This window comes from Gadus morhua, chromosome 2 (assembly GCF_902167405.1).
Source record: "Gadus morhua chromosome 2, gadMor3.0, whole genome shotgun sequence".
In the NCBI taxonomy this organism is placed as follows: domain Eukaryota; kingdom Metazoa; phylum Chordata; class Actinopteri; order Gadiformes; family Gadidae; genus Gadus; species Gadus morhua.
The window spans coordinates 21,015,421-21,039,054 of record NC_044049.1 but is presented as its reverse complement, the minus strand read 5'-3'; the positions used below and the strand labels follow the sequence as shown (position 1 = coordinate 21,039,054).

At 44.4% G+C, this 23,634-nt stretch overlaps 1 protein-coding gene across 4 annotated transcripts in view; it reads right to left on the bottom strand.

Moving 5' to 3' along the window:
- The window catches only part of grb2b (growth factor receptor-bound protein 2b), a 59,392-nt gene that overhangs the window by 4,655 nt on the left and 31,103 nt on the right, over window positions 1-23,634 (bottom strand). For all 4 annotated transcript variants that reach the window (XM_030379849.1, XM_030379858.1, XM_030379865.1 and 1 more), the window contains one exon: window positions 11,059-11,156. In XM_030379849.1, the coding sequence (XP_030235709.1) occupies window positions 11,059-11,156 (98 nt within the window). The remainder of the gene's footprint in view (window positions 1-11,058; window positions 11,157-23,634) is intronic.

The window sequence follows — 23,634 nt, the reverse complement described above, 5'->3', positions numbered from 1 at the left end:
TTAGTTGCAGCCCTAGATGATATTCTAATTTATGTGCAGAGCAAACAGACAACGTTTTTTAACTAGTACCCAGACTAATGAACCAACGACCTCCTCTCCTGTCGAGTCCCCATTTCCTCATCGGAACCTTCTTGAAATAAATCATCTTAACCTAATTACTTCAAAATTATTCTTCAACTAAAACCATCTTAAAATGAATTTCCGAAATCAGTGTGAAATTAATTCCTTGAAATCATAAGCCACCTCGCCCCCTGTAGTTATGTTGACATTGTAAACAGAGTTTATAAGAGCCGTGTTGCCGAAAGGTACCAGGAAGCCAGCCAATCAGAGAGCATCACTGACCAGTGCCGTGTTCCAATACCCGTACTTCCATGAGTATACTTAAAGGAAGTATACTATCCGTACTCACTGAGTACATTAATTTTTCAGATGCGAGTGCTGTTCCAAATCGAGTACTCCGTGGTGCACTAACCGGAAATGTTTTTAGCCTCCGCAATAAACATCCCGCTTTGAACGGTGAACTCTTTACGCCTAGCAGCTATAAAAAGCTATAAAAACTACAAAATGACTATTAATGCAGGCTATGTGGAAAATGCGCCGACTTTGGCTCAGCCTGGCTCCGCCTCTTCCGCTACGTAGCCAAGATTGCTGCCGTTGAGTACGGAAAGTGTCCTTCAATCCACACTACGTACTCAAAATTTGGCTAGTAAGTATGGATAGTAGGGGTATTGGAACACGGCACAGGGCTGCAGGAAGCACAATAAACCAGTGGACTTTTAACCCACCAAGATTGCACTCTGAATACAGTTAGGTGTTTACATTTCATAAATTATTAGGCGGCAGACAGACGCGCGTGCATGTGTGTGTAATGTGCACGTAAGGGAGTGTGCAAGGGTCTATATGAATGTGTGTCTGGAGATGAAGTGCATGTTAGTGTGCAGAGTCGCTTCATGCATGATCGGGTGCATGTGAGCGTGTATCAGAGTGCCCAGTAGCGCGCGCGCGCGTGTCCCCGAGTGGCCCCAGTGTGGTGACAGTCCGAGCAGCTGGCCGTGGATCAGCCGTCAGAGAGAGGAGGTTCTCTGGAGGAGCGAACACGATAAAGGCATTAGCCTGGAGGACAGCGGCCCGCCGCGGCTCCGAGCAATGCTTTTATTACCCCCCCGGCGTGTGAGGTGGTGAAAGACACATACAAAAAGCCAACACGAGGAGAGGAGAGGGAGATGCAGACCTCATTCTACAACCTAGTTCCAGGGAAGTTTGCTTACCTCTGCCCTAAAGTGACCATCGTCTCATAAAACATCACAGTTCACTTTTTCACTGTGTACACACACACACGCAAGCACACACCTTGAAAAAGGTGTGTTACGTTTTGTATTTTAGAATGTTTTATTTATATGTGTATTTTATTATTAGTGTTGTTCTTGTTTGTGTGTGTGAATGTGCTCTTTCCAGGCCAATGAAGCCTTTGAATAAGAGGGACAGAGTGTTAATATATAATCATATAAAGTAGAAAGAGATTGACGCCCAGTGACAACATTCAGACAGCTCTCCCTTTGTTCCTGTGTGATAAACGAATGGCCTGGCAATTAACCAAAACACACACACTATATGTCAAGGGCCATTGAACTGCCGAGCCCTGTAACAGAAGGGCTCCTGGCCTCTGCAGGAACAGTAGCAGGCAGACCTGAGAGGGGGTGTGGTCTGAGACAGGGGGTGTGTCCTGAGAGAGGATGTGTGGTCTGAGAGAGGGTGTACTCCTGAGAGGGGAGCGTGTCCAGTAGTGGTGCAACGGTTGACGGATTACCCGGGATCCGTACGGATCAACCCTCATAGTTCGGGACGCAAGTGATCCGCGGATCGGCTGAAAAAAAGTTGTGCGTTCACGTGATCAGCGCATGTTTTACGCCTCGTTTCCACACACGTATGTTTTTCGTATCCGTGCTTCCGTAAATTTATGGAAGGAGTCGCTAGTGTTTTACGTACGGACATGAATTTATTTACGGAAGATGGGGGAGCGTATGATAATGGCCGTTTTTAGGAGACCGGTACTTTGGAACATGAGGATCGACATATACAGAGATAGAAACAAAACCAACCAGGCTTGGAAAGAGATCGGCGAGGAGTATGGCCTGCCGGGTACTTGCATGTTTTGTGAAAAACATAAAAACTTTCATACGGTATCTCCGTAAAACGACGGCGAAAGTTTAATTTTTTTAACGTATATTACGGACATACCGGACAGATATTTTACGGAGGGGAGGAGTCTCGGAGGAAAAACTGACATTACGTAGAATCACATAGGAATGAATGGACTTTCGGTCGGATCGCATACGAGAATGTACGTATGTGGAAACGAGGCGTAAAGGACAATTCCGGTATTAACAACATAAGATAAGATAAGATAAGCTACAACTTTATTAATCCCCCGTAGGAGAAATTTGTTTGTTGCAGAACAGCCCATCATCAAGTATCGTAGCGAAACACAGTTTCTGTTGTGTTTTATTTGGAGTTCTGTAAATCCCATTGAAACGGAAACCGGAACTGGACATGCTTATGTTTGGTTGTAGTCTTTTCGCTTGGTTCCCCGTATCAACAGTAGGGCAAGAACCGAGCGAAAAGACTACAACCAACCTCCCTTGCAATGAGCAATGAGTCTTCCAACCGAAATCCATGGATTTACAAAATGCCAAATAAAACACGACAGAAAGTGTATTTCGCTACCATACTTGATGGAAAAAAAGCAGATGAGGATGTCTGCATTGCCTTGGGAGAGTGTAGACTCTAAACTCTCCCCAGGCAATAGAGACATCCTGAATTGTAAATCCAGGGTTAGGGATAATTGACTATCCTTGTTAAAAAGGAATAATGCCTCAATTTTTTAAAAATATTGACTATGCTTAAAGGAAGCAGGATTATTACCTAATTTTTCATTTTATTTTGTTTTAACACATTTGAAGATTTTATTTAAAGTCACATTTGTCTTATCTTTATTATTGTTGTTGATCCGAAAATGATCCGACCCGTGACTCAAAAACCGTGACACGATCCGAACTGTGAGTTTTGTGATCCATTGCACCCCTAGTGTCCAGAGAGGGGGTGTGTGTCCAGAGAGGGGGTCTAACAGCAGTGCCCACCACCAGCATAGGCTATGTCTTTGTGGTAGATATAACAGAGTGGCGACACTTCCATTGGACTCCGTTGTAGCGCCTACTTCCGGGGTATGGAGCCTCGAATAGTTCCAAACAACCATTTTACAGCGTAGGAGATCATTCATTTCCATTGCTGGCCGTCGAGTAACTTCTGAGGTAAATTGATTAAATGGCTACCTGTTTTGAATTGTCAACTGTCTATATTGTATCAGAGGCCCTTTATGATGCATATACTGATATTTATTTGTAAATGCACAGCGTAATTATGTATATATTTATCTTGGTAGACGACCGATTGCCTGCTGGTTTGTTAGCTCGACTTCGCCATGTGAAGGTATCTGCACCAACAATTACGAAGTTCAGTAGTGAATCTAACTTTTATTTAGTTAGTTATTTATGTTGGATTACTAGGATTTAGGTTGATTTAAGGACGGGTTTTATGATGCGATAGCTAGTAGAAATAACTTTGTTTAATTATATCCTGGAAAGGGTGATGTTTAGCACATGAAGCCCTACAGATTCCGCCGCTTCAACAATGCTGATTATGATGGGCGGTGAATTTAACCTGTATGGCTTTTTCGTCTTAACTTCTTGTTGACTGAATTGTTTCTCTTTCTTAGGGCCAAATTGATTATTTTTTGTTTTACAAGAGCCCTCTCTGCTCTCCTCATTAATTTTTCCTTTTCTAGTTGCCTTATTAGGTCCTCCACAGTCGCCCCATCAGTCCCTGGCAGTCTGGTCCCTGGAGCAGCTGGCCCTGGATCACCTGCCCCTGGCAAAGTGGCCTCTTGATTGCTCTCTCTGTCTCCTGTCATGTCCTTTTCATCACTCCTGATATCCACCTCAATTTCTCCCTCAATCTCTAACAATTACAAGGTAATGTTGCTGTTATATGTATTTTGCCTTTGCAACTACTGTCATCTCCAATGTAAGGCAATGTAAGAAAATTAATTAGAGCAAAATATTTCCGTAATGTGAATTAAATCAGCTGCCACAATCAGAAACCAATAAAATGTATTAATGGATCTACCGGCAATTGTTAATTGGGTAGAAATGTGTCGATTATCTACATTGTGTGCAAATCCTCAGAGAAACCCTGACTTCTGGTTGTTTTTTAAACTGAATGTACAAATATGAATTATGTAATCTCATTAGGAGTGTAGTCCATCCTTGAATTACATGAAATGGGGAATATTGTCGGCTGCATGGATCATACCGAAGTTTAATTTGGCGCAATATGTGTGGTCCGTTGCACTTGGTTCTGGAGGCACCCTCACAGAAGGGGGTTTCCTCCTCTTCGGCTTAGGGCGATGAATGAAAACTGTTGGGACTGCATCGGGCCTCAACTTCAACATCCCTTCTCATTTTGTGGCAGTGAATTGGTCATCTTCAAAGTGTACCTGTAGGTAGCCTTTTAAGATCAGTTTCCATTGCACTTCAAATATCATTGAAAAGTCATAATTCTCTACACTCTCTACTAGGGATCGACCGATACGGATTTTTTAGGGCCGATACGATACCGATATTTTTTCATCAGCCTTAGCCGATACGCCGATACCGATATTTAGAGCCGATACTACTTTTTTTTTTTTTGCTCCCTCAATCATAAAAATTACACTGATAACAAATGTTACAAGTCTCAATTAAAAAAAAGGAACATTTATTGAACTTCAATATAAAAAACTATATTTAACAAATAGTAAAAACAGGTGAGGTAGAACAAGTAAAAAAAAAATAAAAATAAAAAAAAATAAAAAATCGGCGAAAATCGGCCGCGAATCGGCCGATACGATACACGTAAAAAACGCGAATATCGGCCGATAATATCGGCCAACCGATATATCGGTCGATCCCTACTCTCTACACTACAGAATTATTATGCCCTTTGACATGCTAGCAAGTAGGGATGGGCGTGAGGAATCGATTACTCGAGTACTCCTCGTTACAAATGAACTCGGTTGGTGGACAGGCAAACTCGAGTTTGCATATACACACACAAACAAAGTTTTCTGAAGCAAATGTATCAATTTTCTGTCGGCGCCACTAACGCATGACGTGGGCACAAAGAAAATTAAATGCATCCATTTCCATGGCGCTCTCCGTGCCGTGTGCAGGCACGCCAGAATTCAAAAAGTTAAGAGATGGCGGTTAAAGCAAACCGCAGCGAAGAATTGAAATACTTTAAAGAAATAGGAGATCATAAGGTGAAATGTAAAATATGCCAAGTGAAATCGAGCTACCAGAAAGTACTATGCGGCAACATATGCTCCTGAAACACAACGGTGAGTTCGGGAAAGCAGACCCGCAGCAACGGTGAAAGTGAAAGTGTGTCGGCTATTTTCACCGCCGCAAGACGCAGCTGTAATCCCGGGCGTGTAGAGAAGATCACAACGCTGAGTATTTCCATAGTCCATTTGCTGCCGTTTTACTTGCAGCTTTTAATTATTTGCAATGGTTAGGCTACTTGTTTCGTTTTTTTTAAACTGTTACAGGCCTTGGTTCGACGTGATTTAAATTGTGAGACGCAATTTATTTTTGTAAGGAAAATGTGTTTTGAACGTTTGCAAAAATAAATAATGAAAACTCTGATAACTGACTGTTTTGATGGAGAATAAGCATTACATGTTTGGTTGGTAATATTGCCGTTCATCATCAGGCCTATTCCTGCTGCCGATGCGTTGCATTCTAAAAATAGATTTGATTTAACGAGTACTCGATTGATCCTCAAGGAATTCCTTCGATCACTAGAGTTTGGAATTTACTACTCGTGCCCATCCCTACTAGCAAGTGATGTGAACATTACTTACATTACATAGTTTTTGACTGTTGCTGACCCCTGTCACTTGTAAGTTGACGGCTGACCATTGCCATCCATTTCTTCGGACCGATTGGAGCATCCAAACGCTGCACAGCCAACCATGATATGACCATTGATCTAAACCAATTTTGAATTTGCTCAGGGCTATTATTGTATACAAGTATTGTAATGGCATAAAGTATAGTATATTTGCAACGTTATATGTTAATGGTTTGCCCTAAGTATATAATGTTCCCTGCTGTGTCCATTGTTGAATCTGTTAACACAATCGCACTCACTTGTTCTTGTTGTCACACTAATTGTTTAATAAAAAAAAAATATTATTCATTCATCCAAGCGTAATGAGTTGTTATTCTTTAATATATTTGATACTTTGTGTGGCTCATATCTTCAAATGATCATGGTAAAACATCTTGAATACTTTGATTTCAATACAGATGTAAGGTTAAAGTTAAGGTTAAGCCAGTATGCTAACACGAACGTGAAGCTTTCCCTCAAACTTAAAAACTTATCCGAGTAATACTTCAGACCTGCAAACTCCTCAGAGGAAAAAAGGTGACAGTGTCACGGGGGGATTTTTTTTTAATTGTAATATACAAATGACACTAGTCTGAGCGTGACTTAACAAAACTCAGCATCAAAACATCCTTGAGGCTTAGAAAAAATATTTTATATCAATTTTTTTAATATTATTATTTTTACTTATTATTGGAGAGACAAAAAACAATTATTATTCTGTGAAGTTGATGAATTGTCACTTTTAGGTTTTCTACCCAGTTACCAAAAAAATAAACATTTGGAATAGTATGCGCTGTGGCAAGCACATAGTTTGCATGTGTTACTTCGAAGGCAAAAAAAAATCTAAAATACAAGAAAACACAAAAACCTACATTCAACCAGTGGGGTATGGCCCCTGACTCTCTGAGGAGGTAGGTACCTCCGGGTACCCCCTCCATGCCAGGGCGCCCTGAATTTATGTTTATTAACAGCTCCTCCACCGGGGTCAAGACAATTTGAGGGCCAGATCCAGTCTGCCGACTGTCGGCCTTTTCACGATTGGCTTAAAAAAATGGCTCATTTAAATTTATACTAATACGATGGTGGGAAAAGCTTACCAGTTTGTATGTTTTTTATACTTAATTTTTATACTTGATCCGCTGACCGCTTGGAAGCCATCGGAGTACATATTTTTTTTAGAAGAAAGGGGTTATGTGGTAGGATCTTTAAGAATGCTTAACTGGGATATTTATATATTCATGGCTCAAATATTAATAAGGATCATGCTTTTGACGTGTAACTAACGCATTTACGCGGTCAGCGATCCACTGCCAGGCTTTGGTTCTCCGGGTTGCAGAGGCTTTAGCGTTCCCTTTTCTTGTGATAATGTCCTTCTCCTCGTCATAGCTCCCCAGGAGAACCTGAAGTTCCATTTCATTGAAATAAGCGGCCCGTTTCGCCATTTCGATCAGGGTTTCCATGATCCATACATCACGTCTTTTTAGGTTTGGCGGTGACGCGCACAACCCTGTGTTAACCAACCCCGAGTTGATTGAACTAATGCATGCTGTGGAACCGAAAACTCTGGGTTAGTCTGCACAGGGTAAATCGTCCCCCTGTTGTCCCCCTACCACTCTAAATGTAAAACGGACATTTACAAATATGCAATAATGCAATAACAGACAAATACTTGTTTTTTTCATTCATATTTACCATTCATATTGAAATCTCTGCTGTCGTCCCATAGAAAAACATTGAAAGCGCGGCGTGTTTGGAACTATTGAGGCTTACATGAACCACGTGACAACCACGTGACCACCCTGTCGGCGAGATCATAGCGTGTCGCAACTCTCTCTCTCTATAGCTCTGGGCTATGTATTAAGAAGGCATCTATCTGGTTACTAACAGCTAATATTATGAGCTAAACAGCTAAACTTACATATGATTACATATGATTGTAAATTTTGTATTTTGTTTATAGTGGCTATTTATTTTAAACGCACAATGCACTATTTTTTTTAAAGTTTACTTGTACATTGTTCATGTGTACAGTTTTACATTTTAATAAAAGAAAAGTTTATAATAAGACACGTAGTGTTTCTTTGATTTGTTTACATATTGTTCTTCATGTATTGAATGTTTGGATTAAACCTGCAGTACTGTAAATGTTCCTGATAAATATGCTATTTACATGCTTAACCCTGGTTCCTTTGATGTTAAATGTTGCACTTTTGATAGTATAATATATAAATAAATATAATAAACACTATTACACTTTTTTTAACTATTTCAGTTTATGTAGGCCTATCAGTGCTTTCTGAACATATTGAACACACTTTTAAAAATACCACGATAATACCGAAAACCGGGATAATTTGGGTCACGATAAGTTAAACACAGTTACATCCCTAATGTCAATCTGCCGATTCTGATATGCTCCAATTCAAGTATGGAGCGCTCAGCATGAAGATAGACGGAGCCTCGGGTTTGACTCGTCAGGTTTGGACGCTCAGAGGCTAATGTCGCTTTTCCATTGGCGGGTACGCTATGGACCCAGCACGCCTCAGCCTAGTAGTGAGGAAGCAGTATAGCCCAGCTCAGTTACAATAAACAAAGCTTTCACCAGAAATACCTCACAGGTACTGTGTTTGTTTGTTATTATCCCCCTATCGCACAGAAGTGTGATTCTGTCGATCAATCAACGGACGGCGTGTGTAGCTCGAACTTGCCAGCATCCTTTCAGGCGTCTCAGCGAGCACCACCTTATCTCCATCACACTGAGCACTAGTGATCGTCCTTTATATCGGCTAGGGATGGGCATGATTAATCGACGATCGACTAATTGATCGTTAAGAATTTTGTCGATTACGTACATTTTTCATAGATTAAACTAATGTAGTGTGCAATTAAACATTTTACCACACGGGGGCAATATTTAAATTTGCGTCTCCTCCCCCGCAATAAACATCCCGCTTTGAACGGTGACCCCTTTAAGCCTAGCAGCTATAAAAAGCTATAAAAACTACAAAATGACTATTAATGCAGGCTATGTGGAAAATACGCCGACTTTGGCTCAGCCTGGCTCCGCCCTCTTCCGCTACGTATCCAAGATGGCTGCCGTTGAGTACGAAAAGTGTCCATCGCCACACACTTCGTGATTTGACAGTTTTCAGTACACTTATTTTCGCCCGATCTGAATCGGAACGCCCTACGTACTCAAACTTAGACTAGTAAGTACGGATAGTATGGATATTGGAACACGGCGATGTAATCATGAAGCGGACGAGGCCACGTCGAAGCCTGGTGTGGGACCATTATGATTTAAAAAATGACTTCTTGGGGAGCACTATAGGCCTACCACTCAAGGCGAGGTTAGCATCGAAGCAGAAGTAAAGAACTTTCTGAGCCCCTGGATTGTGAAAAGTTGTTCCCCCGCCTTGCCAAGTTAGAATGGAGGTATTTGTGCATCACGGCAACGTCGGTCCCCTCAGAGCGGGTGTTTTCGGCGGCTGGACTGACGGTCACCAGGCTGCGGTCGCGTCTGACCCCAGAGCATGTCAACATGCTCATCTTTCTGAACAAAAATCCGTAGACTGGTTGTTTAAGTTATAACATGATTGTTTTTTTGATATTATTATTGTTATTATTTTGGGAAGAAACTAGGGTTGTGTTTCTTTTTAGTTATGTTTATGAGCACCGGCTTCGAGCTGCATGCTCCGTTGCTTAGAGCAGAGTAGCGCATAACTATTGAACGGATCTGGTTTACCTGAGTTGTTCATCTAATAATAAAGATCCCAATGAGGAAAACACGCTGCATTTGTATTTATTTCATTTTGAATATAATTCTTTTTTTTAATTTTAATGTAAAATATTAACGATTAATCGACTAACTGATCGTTAATTCTCCCGATGATCGACTAAGACAACTTAATCGAATGCCCATCCCTAATATCGGCCGGACGATATCATCGTCTGATATTTGCGTTTTTTACGTGCATCGGTATGGATCGATATTTTCTTCAGTATCGGCCGTTTTTTTTGTTTTTATTTATAGTATTTATTTATTTTTTATATTTTTGCGTGATTTACAGACCGTTCAATAAATATTCTTTTTTTTTTTTTTCAATTGAGACAAAATATCCAATCAGAATAATACAAGGGGTGACGTATCCAGACCAGTGAAGCTAAACAATAGATAAGACTCTTGCCATATCTGGTTGGTAAAACAGCAACGCTTTTGGCCCGCCTATATTGATACATCGATGCGATTGATTAATGTTCTGGGCCAGGGGAGGCCCAGAATATACACAAGTATATTGCTCGTTCCAAGAGTGACTCGCTGAGCAAATTCAAATTGTGCTCTCACGAGAACTCTGGATTTCCAGGGTATTATCGGCTCGAAATATCGGCTCAAGAAAATCGTTATCGGCGATGAAAAAAGGCTAATGAAAAAAAATCGCTATCGGCCCTAAAAAAAATCGGTCGATCCCTACTGAGCACCACCTTAGGCCTAAATTTTTTTTTTGTTTGGTTCTGTTTCCGACCGACCCTGTCAATTTATGTGCGACCCAAATTATGATCATGGAAGAAAAAAAATAAATAATAACTATATGATGCAAACTATAATTACGTTTTTGTAAAGGCACCTCTTCATTCTGTACAAGGATGAGCGCATTCTCTCGTTTTTAAATGAAAACAACCTACCTATCATTCGCTGCCGCTGGAAAAAATAAAATAAATTCCCTACCTACCCATGACCTCAACTGACAACCAACAGGAACCAAACTTTTTTTTTTTTTAGGCCTTACCTCCATCACACTGAGCACCACCTTATCTCCATCACACCACCTTATCTCCATTCCACTGAGCAACACCTTAGCTCCATCACACTGAGCAACACCTTATCTCCATCACACTGAGCACCACCTCATCTCCAATGTCACACTGAGCACCACCTCATCTCCATCACACTGAGCACCACCTCACCTCCACCAAACTGAGCACCACCTTATCTCCATCACGCCACCTTATCTCCATCACAGTGCACCCCGATCACCCCACCCAGACAGAGGTAGAGCCTCTGATACTCACAGATGGGGTTTCATCTCGATGTAGTTCTTGGGGATGAAGCCGTCTTTGCCGTTGAGCTCGGCCTTGTACCAGTTCTGGTCGCACTCCTCGTTTAACACCTGGAGGAAGAAAACAGAGCGCTGTTAGCCACGGAATACGGTAGAATACACGGAATCGCTAATGGTGTGGATTCCCGCTGTGCATGTTAGCGCAAAGGCTACTGGATGGATTCGATGACAAAGAAACGAGATGCTGATGAAGCAGGATAGTCAGATAGTGGCTACCGTCTAACCTCCTAAGGACCTTTATCTGTATTCACTGTCTACGCCCTACCAGCTCCTTAATGATCCGTCTCTGTATTCACTGTCTAACCCCTTACATGCTCCTTTGAACAATAGCTACTAGGCTAGCTTGGCAAGACGTGCGTTTCAGTGGCTCCTATTCAGAACACACACACACACACACACACACACACACACACACACGTGAGTATATGTGTGTTTATATGGTTTCTGCATCTGTGTGCCTGTGTTTCAGTGTGGCCATTGCCATTGCCAACAGATCCCGACTGTGGAGGGTTCATTCAAGGTGGTGAGGTTCTCTATATGGGCTGTATGGAGCACGTGCAGCGTCTGAAAGACACGCTGGCTGCAGGACGGTGGTGCCCAGCACCAATACATCACATCCCTCTGTTACAGACAACAGCAAAACAAGGACAGCTTGTACAAGCGGCTCAGCCCCTCAGACGAGCACTGAAAACAGGGGTCTCATGAGGGTTCTGGAGGATGCCGGAGGAACCGTGGGGGGTGCTAGAATCTTGAGTGGAGACGTAAAGGCGTCACAAACCAGTTTACCAACCGGTCAAGGCAGCAGTCTTCCCCAAGATCTGCAGCCTACTGAACAGACAGACCTTTAAAAGTCTCAGGAAACCTCAACAGATACAATTTTTTGTTAATTAGCTATTTCGATTGCGATCTTGGTTTCACAATATTCTAATTTTCGGATTTTGGGTTTCCATGAAATATTTAACTTTTGGTGGAATGAATCTGTATAATATATATAAGTTTCACTTTATACATTTAATTACTGTAATTAATTAACTTTTCAACAATTTTCTAAATCATTGATATGCACCTGTACATGAACGATTACTCATGACGATCCACTCAGAAATGTCCTGAAATACATTTTGCACGGTTTGAATTAGAGACACGGTTGGGAAGGTCTACTGAGGACCGATACCTCCAGTGAACCTGGTTCATGAAAGATCGATGCCTTTACTACCCTTTCTTCTAGTACTGCAGACTATGTGGTGATTAATCGTGAGTTAACTATGACATTAATGCGATTAATCACGATTAAATATTTTAATCGCTTGACAGCTCTAATATTTACCATTATTTTCATCAATTAATGGATTGATATTTTCAATAATTGAGTTGATGAAACGACCAAGTGATAGCAATGAGGAATAATAAAGCACTTGTGGTGAATGAATGCCCAATCGATCCATCATAACGTGCCCTTATTGAGTGTCTGCTAGATTCTCCTCCACCTTGAAACATAGCACATTCCAGTTTGTCTGTGGATCAGTTCAAAGTGAGCCAACCATCTCAGTGTGGTTCAATATGGCCTTCACAACGCTTTCATTAGGTCTATCTATTGCGACAGATGGCCATCTCTCCCCCCCCCCCCCCCCCCCCCCAACACACACGAAGAAATGGAGTGTGTGACATCCTTCTTGACTAGAGAGCGACAGACAGACAGAGGGAAAGAGAGCGACACAGAAAGCTGTAAGAGCTGGTGTGGATAGAGGGACGAAGAGAGAGGGGTGGATGGACTCAGGAGATAGAGATCACACAGAGAAGGACTAGAAGGTAGAGAGAGACAGACCCTTAAAGAGGGAGAGAAACGAGAGCAGCTCATGGCAGAGTGTAGCGCAGGTCGATGAGCCTCTCATCAACCAGGGTGTGGTTCACCTCCACACGACAGCATGTGGTCGCAGCCCTCCCCAAGGCTGGTCTCAGAGCAGTGCTGTGTATCTCTCCACCCCCCCGAACATTGTGTGGTCGCAGTCCTCCCCAGGGCTGGTCTCAGAGCAGCCTTCTAGGCCACGTCCACCTCACCACCATCACCGAGCTTGGTCGTGGTCTCTTTTTTGTTTTGTTTTTTTCACCCCACATTAAAGTAAGAGGTGCAGCTTCAGGTGCTGCCCACAAAGCAGCCCACAAAGCTGTCAATCAAACAGGAGTCTCCAAATATCCATCAACGTTGATTGGTTGATTTGGGGATACTAGTTGATTAAATAATGTAAGCGATCGAAGAGCTCTTACCAGGTGAGCTGGAACCCTAGAAACAGCCCTCACAGAGTAATGCTTAACGTGGCTCTGTGATTGGCCGCTTCATTTCAGACTATATGCACATATTATACTAACAAAGCGATGACGTCAGCAGCTGACTGCGTCACTCATCAGTCCGGACCCTCTTACGACAGCGTGGTTTGGTCATCTGTTGGCTGGTTCATATTAACTAGAGCAAAGAAAAAATAATAATGGGGAGCGTGTTTTTCGCTGGCAATGTGAAATAGTCAGATCAGTGTCTGGGAATTAAGCAAATCATTGTAGTGACTCACAGCTGACTGAAAAGAGCCTCAGGCAGAGCATGGGAGTCAGGCATGGCTGTTTGCTACCTTCCAACCCCTCCCCATCCAGAACCATCAGCCTGAGGGCGCGGTGCGACCTCCAAACCCCTCCCTGTCTGGAACCATCAGCCTGAGGTCGGCTGAAGCACCTGGCCGCGGGCCCAGCGGTTTGCTTCCATGTTACCCAATGCCCACCCCAGGGGGGGGGGGGGTGCTCCAGATGTTTCAGATCCTCAAACTAGTCCCGACCCGTTAGGACCAGCCCCTAGCCACCTGGGGATAAGACCCAGTAGCATCAGTATCCACACTGACCTGCTTCTGAGTGAAACGTAATAAACCCATAATGATTGGAGCCGTCTTTCCAGGAAAGTGTCTAAGCCCTACCATCAGGGAGACAGCGCAGGAAGGGGCGGGCCAAACAAGGACAGGAAGAGGGCGGGGCCTACACACACACACACACACACACACACACACACACACACTTGAGTTTGTGATAAGCTGCCTTTGTTTGAATGCATTTTAAAGGAGACAAGTTGACGAGTTTTGTATGGAATTACATGTGTTGGAATTTCTTCAGAGAAAATATTCTACATAAAAAAAACTATACGACAAATGATAATCGATTTGTGGTGTGTGAACTAATGATGCTTGTGCTATAGCCCACAGCCCCACAGCCATTTGGGCGCTGCGTCACTGACTTCATCACGGGGCAGGTTAGTGGGTTAGCTGGTTAGTTAACCATTTATTAACCGGCACACAGAACTTAACAGTATTCAACTTTTTATTCCACGTTTGCTAACTTAGGTTAATATTAACTTTGCACATTTAGATTAAAACAATGCATAAACAAAGTTATACATTTAGCTATACTATTACAGGTTAAGCTACTCGGTAGTAAATTAAGTCATTAAGATTAGCTCCAACTTCACCAGCTGCATCTTTAAAGTTATGAGGCCTACATAATAATTCATCCCTACTTTTAATTGATTCAGTATTTTTTAAATAAAGGCCACTTTCACTTAAGTAAAGTAATTGAGTTCCTCCCCCTCACTGCTTATGCCACCACCGGTCCGTATCAAATATGCAGACAGTGCACTGTTGCTCTGACTGCAAGTTGCCAGTTTGTGTTATTCATGGCAAGCTGTTCACAGTAATTAAAGATATGGAGTTCAGTGCAACTTATGAAAGCAAACGCGTGCAGAATTGGTCCATCAGAGAACTTAATACCATTATGTCTCTGGGGAGGCCACTGCTCTCTGCTGGTGGTCATAACACCCCGACCTTGCTGCTCCTCTAGTCTGCACGTAGACAGGAACAGAGGAAGGTCTGACTGCTTCAACATCTTGTTGCTTCTCTACTTGCTGTAATGTTCAGTTAACTCTGATCACCACAAAGTGTAGTAGACCCCTACGACGACAGAGTCAACCATGCAAGGTGACAGCCAGCTCGTCAGGAGCAGTTTAGGCCCCGTCCACACAAAGCCGATTTCATGGCGAAACCGCAAAGGTCTTGTACGGTTCGGCCTTCCGTCCACACGAAGCCCCGTGAATCCGCTGACCGAAACCGTAAACTTCTGAAACCACCCTCGGAGGTGGTATCAAATCTACCCGGTTTCGTTTTGGATTCGTGTGGACGCCTGAAACCGACTGAAACCATAACGTCATCGCCCCACCCCTCGACCCTCTAGCCAATGACTGTTAAGCCCGCGGAGTCTCAGAACTCACAACAAAAAAGATGATGGCGGACCACAGGCTTGTAATCGTTCTGCAGCAGATCATGTCCCTTGTTGGGTTGCTAAGCCATTATTTATTGGGGCTGTTCACTGACTGTTTGTTTGTGTTGTTAGTGGTTCGGGGGGCAGCCTTTATGCGCATGCTCGCCTCTTCTTATTATTTAATTTTCTTCTGGATTTCTGTAGCAGAAGGAGCGCCCCTTATGGGCCTGGCATGTGTACTACAGCGTTTCTACAGATCTACCCGGTTTCGCTTGACTCCGTCTTTACGGAGATACTCCGAAACCGGATAGATCGAAACCGGAACGGTTTCACCCGTTTCGGCTTAGTGGGGACGGGGCCTAAGTGTCTTGCTCAGGGACACATCAACAATCAGCTAGGAGGAGCTGGGGCTCGAATTACCAACCTTCCGGTTACAAGACAACTGCTCTCCCTCCTGAGCTAAGGCGACCCACATCTCGCACCCGTGCAGGTTGACACACATTCATCTTCTTCTTAGGGGTGTGCCAAAAAATTGATACATATAAGAATCGTAATTCTCATTTACTACGATTCAGAATCGATATAAAATGGCCCAAAATCGATTTAATAATTTTTAAAGCTACTGAGAGATATTAATGTTTTGTGCAACAGTTGTGTTCCACATGATATTTTTGGTACTGCAACATTCCTGTGAAATGAAAATGCATCTTGTTCAACTGTACCATTTTTATTATACAGAAGCACTTTATTTTTGTTCCAATTTATTTTATAGCTAGCTTCTTAGAGTAGCAGTTGTGGTCCAGACACAGTGGAAAAGGCACTTTCCTTAGAATTTAAAAGGCAGCATGTTTAACTAAACTATTTTTTTTATAGACTTTTTTTTTTGTTACTTAAGCAATATGTGATATTGCTTTTATGCAACAGTTGCAAGAATTCCATCTAAGCATGGATACATGTTTAAAACTTAGGGTGCACTCACACTAGGCCATCTGGACGTGGCCGTTTTCACACCCAACCGTGCTCAAATCTGCCAGTGTGATTGTGGCCAGTCTGACCAGGCCAGGCCAACTTGGCCACTTGGGAGAGGTGTGCTGCTACGGTACGGGCCGCAACGGTACAGATGCTAATGAGCCAACACCCACGGCTACACAACCTGAGCTGGATGACGCATGGTCCATGCGACGACCATGGACATAATAAAGGCGACGAGCCTTCTTTCCCATTAAACGGTAAACATGGCGTCAAGCGGTTAAACTGTTGGTTCACGTTGGTCCCATAGAGAAGTCGAGTGTCTGTTAGCCATTTGGGCAGACAATGCTATTCAGACTCAGCAAAGTGCGAACTGTGTTCTCTGTGTTGTCCAATGTTGTTAAAACTCTGACTGGCGGCAGACTTTATTATGGTCCATGCAGCAGACGCTTGGTGATGACATTTTACGACGTGATGACGTATGTACAAGAGCCTACCGTGGCCAGACCACAGTTACGACGGCCAATGGCCACGGCCAGGTGGCCTAGTGTGAATGCAGGCCAGAGAACAATTGGGCCAGTTGAGCACGGTTAGGTGTGAAAACGGCCAACGGCCACGGCCAGATGGCCTAGTGTGAGTGCACCCTTCATAAATGTGAAAAAGACACTTTAATGTCTCCATTTTTCATTCTGTCTTGCAAAGCAGACTGGAGCAGATCATGAGGATCCTTTGCACACCTATAGATTGAAGCAGAAATCCTTATGAATCAAATAGTTTTGAATCGAATCGTAGCCCCAAAAATCGGAATCAAATCGCGAGATAGTAAAAGAATCCCACCCCTACTTCTTCTCACACAATCCTTTTTAAAAGCATATGTCACACTGCACAGCCCTGCACTAAAGAAGTAATTGCTGCGTCCAGCGGACATGTTTTAGTTATTGGTTCCTCATTTTCCATGGAGGCAGTGAGGGTCAGCTGATGAACTAAGGTAGGACCAACAGACCTCATGCTCTACGCTAGGACAAGACGCTCCCAACTCGTTTGTAAAAGATAACCTGGATTAATCATTATCTTAACCTTAAACTTTTAGGAGGAGTTTAAGATTGGGGATTTATCTGATGAATGATGCTTACTAAATCAAGGGTTTCGTTTCCGCTTTAACTTCTGTGTCAGTTGCATTATAGCCTGAAAAGAGGAAGCGTCAGAGAGGAAGATGCAAAACGAGCCCTTTTGAGTCTGTGGATAACGGGTTAGAGCTATAAATAAATTACAGCCAGCGCACACTCTCCTCCACCAGTATACATCATTTAAACAGACTGGCTGGAGAGAACTGAAGGATTCCTAAAATAAAAGGTTTCCTTTGATACTCCAGATATATAATTATATTACGTCTACAGATATTTATCACAATCCATAAGAAACAATGCATGCTGGTTAAGGCAATTTTCACATCAAACGATTCATTTTCCAGATCAGAGTTATGTTCTCAACACTTGAAAGCCTCTGAAGTCTCTTTAGAGCTTGAGTGGCATCTGTTCCAGAGCGAGCCAGAAAGGTGTTTGGCCGTCGAGACCCTTCAACAGGCAGCACAGAGCTATGGGCAAGGCCACAGGCCCCTAGATCGATGTCGTCCTTAAAGCTAGCAGTGTCCAAAGTTAGCAGGTGAAGAATATCGTTTCAGCTCCTTCATGTGAAGATCGATGCATTTGAAGGCACGTTAACTGAGGAAGTCTGCCACTATATTATTTACATTTAGGTCATTTAGCAGATGCTTTTATCCAAAGCGAATTACATTTACACTTGGCATTGCTACCCAAGCTCTAAAGAGACTTGTCACTATAGGCGTCCCTACAGCCCAGCATACAAACACCCAGATCTGTCTCTTTCCTAAAGATTCGGGCCGATGTCGGAGGGTGGGGAGGAAGATAAGCACAGACCGGGTGATTTGGGTCCAGCCCCTGTCGATTAAGTGTATATTGCCACAGGATGTAAATGGCAATGCACAAGTATAAATGTCAGGGCAAAATTAGTAGGCCATTAACAGCATGAAGCTGTGACAGGGATAAGGATGTTACGTTACCGGTGTAACGGTAAACTAAACCCCGATAAAAAAGTTGTCAATAACAATAACCTCAATAAAAGTATCATCTCAGTGGATAACCGCGCCCGCGGTGTGGAAACCTTGTGCTTAAATCCGCTTCATCCGAGACTCCTGAAGTTGCAGCGCAAGCGCGCCGTGCAGCCTACAACATAATGTTTTTAAGTTTCTTGAAGTTGGAATCATGGCGGAAGGAGGAGACGACATCGCTAAAGACATCCAACAGCCTTCTTATAGGGATGTGCACTTCTGGCAAAAATACTATATATTACAATATTCGCTGAGTATTCGAATCATATTCGAAAATCGGTCAATCAAGAACCCCCCCACCCACGAACGCACATACGCACGCACCTCGGATACACGCACACACAATGACACAGGGAGAGTCTTTTATGATTAGTATGAAATCAATCAGTTTATTTCACCAACTGCTCCATCAACATTCAACTTTCCGCTGCCACTGCGACGCAGGTGGGTTCTGTCTCTCTACCTTTTCCGTGCTAGTGGACAGATGGTGAAGCTCTCTCCGACTAGCGGTGTGTCTAATGTCTGAGTGAGGATTAGGTTTCCCGGACACCTATATTATAACTACGGTGCGTAGCGCATCCCATCGACAACCTCCTCATTATAACGCTCATACAGACGACAAAAGCTGATAAAAAGTATCAAAGTTGGCAAGAGTCGTAACCATGGGGATAACCCCCCCCCCCCCTTTCCTAAAACTGTCGACCGACTTCAAAAAAAAAAATCACTGGTTCACTGCCCCTTTAAGGCAGGAAGTGTTCAGGTCTCTCCCATCACTGTACCTCTGTCCATCATCGTGCTTTAAATCAGACATGCTGGTTCTAGTTCCTCTTTTGTTAAAGGTCAAAGTTCAAGGGATAATCTCCTGCACAGCTGCTGCAAAAACCCACACACTTTGTCGTATGTAATCATCACCCTAATCCAATCAGCACTGTATATACTATGGTTAATATGACCTTTATCGCTGCGTTTATGTAATTAACAACAGTCAGAGTAGGGGGTTGGTACGCATAACACAGAACAATTTGCTCTCAAATCCCGTGTGAAAACATGTTTAATCAAACATCAGCGAGCCATTATAAAATACCGTAGTTTCACTTTCCTGTCTCCCCGGTGACACTTTGGTTGCGCGAGAGACTTCAGGGAGACCCTCAAGATACTGGGCTGTCCAATCAGAGCCTGAGGAAGACCTTCAGAGTCTTGGCTGTCCAATCAGAGCCTGAGGAAGACTTTCAGAGTGTGGGCTGCCCAATGAAGTGGCGCGGGAGCAGTGATTGGTGGATTGGCCTTGACACTGGGTGAAGGGCAGAGAAAGGAACAGGCATCGGTCGATGGACCGATGGCTGACTGCAGCCATTCATTTAGGAAGCTAACCAGTAAACCAGTAAAAGCAACACATTGGGCTACAAACCACCATAAAACCACGCAATACAGCTCACATCCCCGGCAGTGGCAAGTAACGCATGGCTCCCAGATAGCAACCGAGGGTTCCAGGGAAATGGAAGAAGAGGTGGATGTGAAGCCCCGCTCTGTTCCTTGAGCGCTAGGCCTATTCCTCCCTCTGCCTGTAGGGTATTGTATGTTGTTTGTGTATTGTACTGCTCTCTTTGGCCTGCAGGAGGAGCTTGAGTGTTCCTGGCATAATGAGGGAATTGCGGGCAGCTGTGTTCGGACTGCCGGGGATATAGGCAGTGTCCTGTGGCCCATTCGCTCTCTCGCTCTAGACGCGGGTTGACGGCTGGACGCGGCAGTTTGCATCGTCTTCTCTGCGCCTGTGTTGTATTATGGAATCGTGCCTGTCAATAAATATAGTATATTGTAACGAACGTTACCCGACGGTGTCTGTCTCCCTATGTCAACGCCTTTGAGCCAAGGCGTTCGTGACATTTGGGGGCTCGTCCGGGATCATAAGATCCGGTAACTGTCTGCTTTAAGCAGTGTTTAAGGCCCATGTTGGCTGTGTTAGCGACGTGCGGCAAATTAGACTAGGCTACTTGGAGTTCCACGTCCTGTTGTGGCGTGGGGTGAGTAGGTCTGGTGCTAACTGGCGAATTTTGTGTGAATGAAGCTGTAGTAGTGGGCGTGGTTTGAGCCTACTGTGTACTCGCCTGGTTGTTAGGGGAGATCTGCGCTGTCAAGCGGTAACGTTAATTTAGGCACGATTTCATGCTTGGTTCTCGAATGGTCTAAGTTTTGTTTTGCGGGGTGAAATCGCGGCTTTCATAGTGGGGTGGCTGGTTTCAAGAGCAAACGCTGTCCCCATTTAGAGCGCCTCCGCGCTGGGTCATAGGTTCCGGAGACGGAGTCTGGACCGGTGGTCACCGCTGCAGAGTAAGGCTGCATCGACTTTGGTCGGGATGGCTGGCATCTGACGGTATTGGTGGGTGTGCATTTCGTTTGTTCACTAATCCACGGTTCTTGGACTCCGTCAGAAGATAGGTGAGTTTAGGCGGGGGGTAAATGTTTAGGGGGACGCTCTGTAATTGGTTTTCCCTACTGCCGCGTTGAACCTTGTTTGGATCGTATTTCTTTTTCGTTTGGTTGTGGAAGATTGGTTATGAGCGCATTGGATGCGTTTTGGGAAGCTCCATCAGAGAGCTTGTTGTTAACACTAACGGTTAAGCAGTTAATAGAGGTTGCAGAGCGGTATTCCATTGAGATTACGTTGCCGAAAACTGCCAGGAAGGACCGTTTGGTAGATTTGATTTGTGAGAGTTTAAAGGTAAAAGACGTGTTGCCCTTCTCTTGTTCTCCGATTGTTGATCCAGTTATGGAGCAGTCGCCCGGTCAGAAATCTGAATCCGCTATGGCTTATAGTGTGCTAACTTTTGAGGAGCAAAAAGTTATTTTGCAAATGCAACTCGAGCACAAGAGATTTGACGCGGTGGAAAGGGAGCAGGAACATTTGTTGGAGCAGGATAGATTACGGGTGGAACGTCTTCGCCTGGACCTGATGGCGGGGGGGAAATATGGGAATTCCAAGCAGCCATCGAGTCTTGCGAGTATGGTTAAGTTTCTCCCTAAGTTCAATGAGAGGGACCCAGATGTTTTTTTTTCCCTCTTTGAAAGTGTAGCTAGTGATCTGGAGTGGACTGGTGAGGACCAAGTTTTGTTGTTGCAGACTGCCTTGTACGGGAAATCCCAAGAAGCGTATGACGCTCTGTCCGCAACCGATCGGAAAAGCTATAAAACTGCGAAGGAGGCGGTGCTGAAAGCGTACGAGCTTGTCCCCGAGGCTTACCGACAGCGTTTTCGGAATCATGAAAAGTCAGAAAAACAAACATATACTGAGGCAGCCAGGGAGCAGTCCAGTTTGTTCCGCCGTTGGCTTGCAGCTGAGGGTGTTGATGATTTTGATTCGTTGTGTAATTTAATGATTGTGGAGCAGTTCAAGAACATCTTGCCCGAACGGGTGGCTACTTATGTGAACGAACATAAGGTAAACACTGTCTCTGAGGCTAGTTCTCTTGCCGATGGCTATGTCTTAACACACAAGAGTTACTCGCGTGAATTCTCTCCACGTGAAGACTGTCGGCGAGAGCAGCAAGCGGTTTTCCGGCGGCGCTCTAGTCAGGGTTACACAGGACCTCCCGGGAGGTTTAATTTTGGATCTGGCGGAAAAAATAAAGATGGTAATTTTGACAATACTTGCCGTGAGTGCCACAAGCCTGGGCACTTCAGACGTGATTGTCCTGATTTTGCCCGTAAACAGCCTACGACCAGCACGGGAGAGGTTGGTTGTGTGTCCTCGGTTAGGTTTAGTCACAAGAAAAGTGCGAATGAAGGTACGGGCGAACTGTTACGTTCCGGGTGTTCTACTCTATCAGGCGAAGTGGAAAGCTGGTGTGCGGTGCCTGGGACGGTTCCTGCTCCCTTTGTGAGTGATGGCTTTGTGTCGTTGGTTGGTGACTCTAAGAGAGTGCCAGTCAAAATATTGTGGTCAGTAGGCCTACAGGAGTGGAACTGTCAGTTGAGTCTGACAAGTGTTCTGAGGGGTTCTCGGAGGTGTTCACTGCCTGCGCGGTGACTCGTGCTGTGGCTCGTGCGCAGGTAGAGGATTCATCTGGTGTTCCTGTGACGTTGGCAAAGATGTTCATTCCAGTGTTACCAGCGCCTTTGTCTGTGGATGGGGTCATTGAGGCTCAGAAAGAGGACGCCACCTTGGAAGGGTGTTTTGCGATGATTGTGGATGATCAGGGTGTGGAGCATGACTATTTTATCCAAGACGGGTTGCCTCTTGCAGGTACTGCGTCCGGTCAAGTGGTGGTGCATACCCAATCTGTTGGTACTCCTTTTGAGCACCTGATCATTGACTGTGTTGGGCCCCTGCCGGAGTCAGGGTCTGGCATTGAGTTGAAGCGAGATTGGGCAGAGGGTTTACCATAGCTCTTGCTGGCGGCACGGGCAGTCGTGCAGGAAAGTACGGGATTTGGTCCTAGTGACCTCGTCTTTGGTCACAGGGTGCGGACACCTCTGTCTGTCTTGGGCAGTGAGTTGGGCGGTACAGAACCACCAGAGAGCTTGGCCGACCATGTCCAAGGTTTTCGTCGCAAGCTGTTCCTTGCATGGAAGACTGCGGGCGAAAATCTGGGTCGTGCTCTTAAGAGAAGGAAGACACCGTATGACCGTGGCCGGGAAAATGTAATGGAGTGAGGGTGAATGTCTGTCTGTCTGTCTCATGTCATGTTCCGCTTCAGGTGTCCCGTGTATCCAGGCGCCGGATATGCGGGAGAGTGGAGGCGGTAATAAGGTTGTGAGTATGACTGTTTGTGGAGTGTTTGGCTGTTGGATTGGTGTGCATTTGTGCAACATTGTGTGTGTCTTCCTCTAGGCCTATGTGTTGGGTTTATGTGGGCAAGGATATATACTTGATAAAATAACTTTTGTAATGTTTTTCCCAGAAGCCAATGAGGTGGGCTCCTGTCTTTTGGGGGGGAGTGATGTGACGCCCCGCTCTGTTCCTTGAGCGCTAGGCCTATTCCTCCCTCTGCCTGTAGGGTATTGTATGTTGTTTGTGTATTGTACTGCTCTCTTTGGCCTGCAGGAGGAGCTTGAGTGTTCCTGGCATAATGAGGGAATTGCGGGCAGCTGTGTTCGGACTGCCGGGGATATAGGCAGTGTCCTGTGGCCCATTCGCTCTCTCTCTCT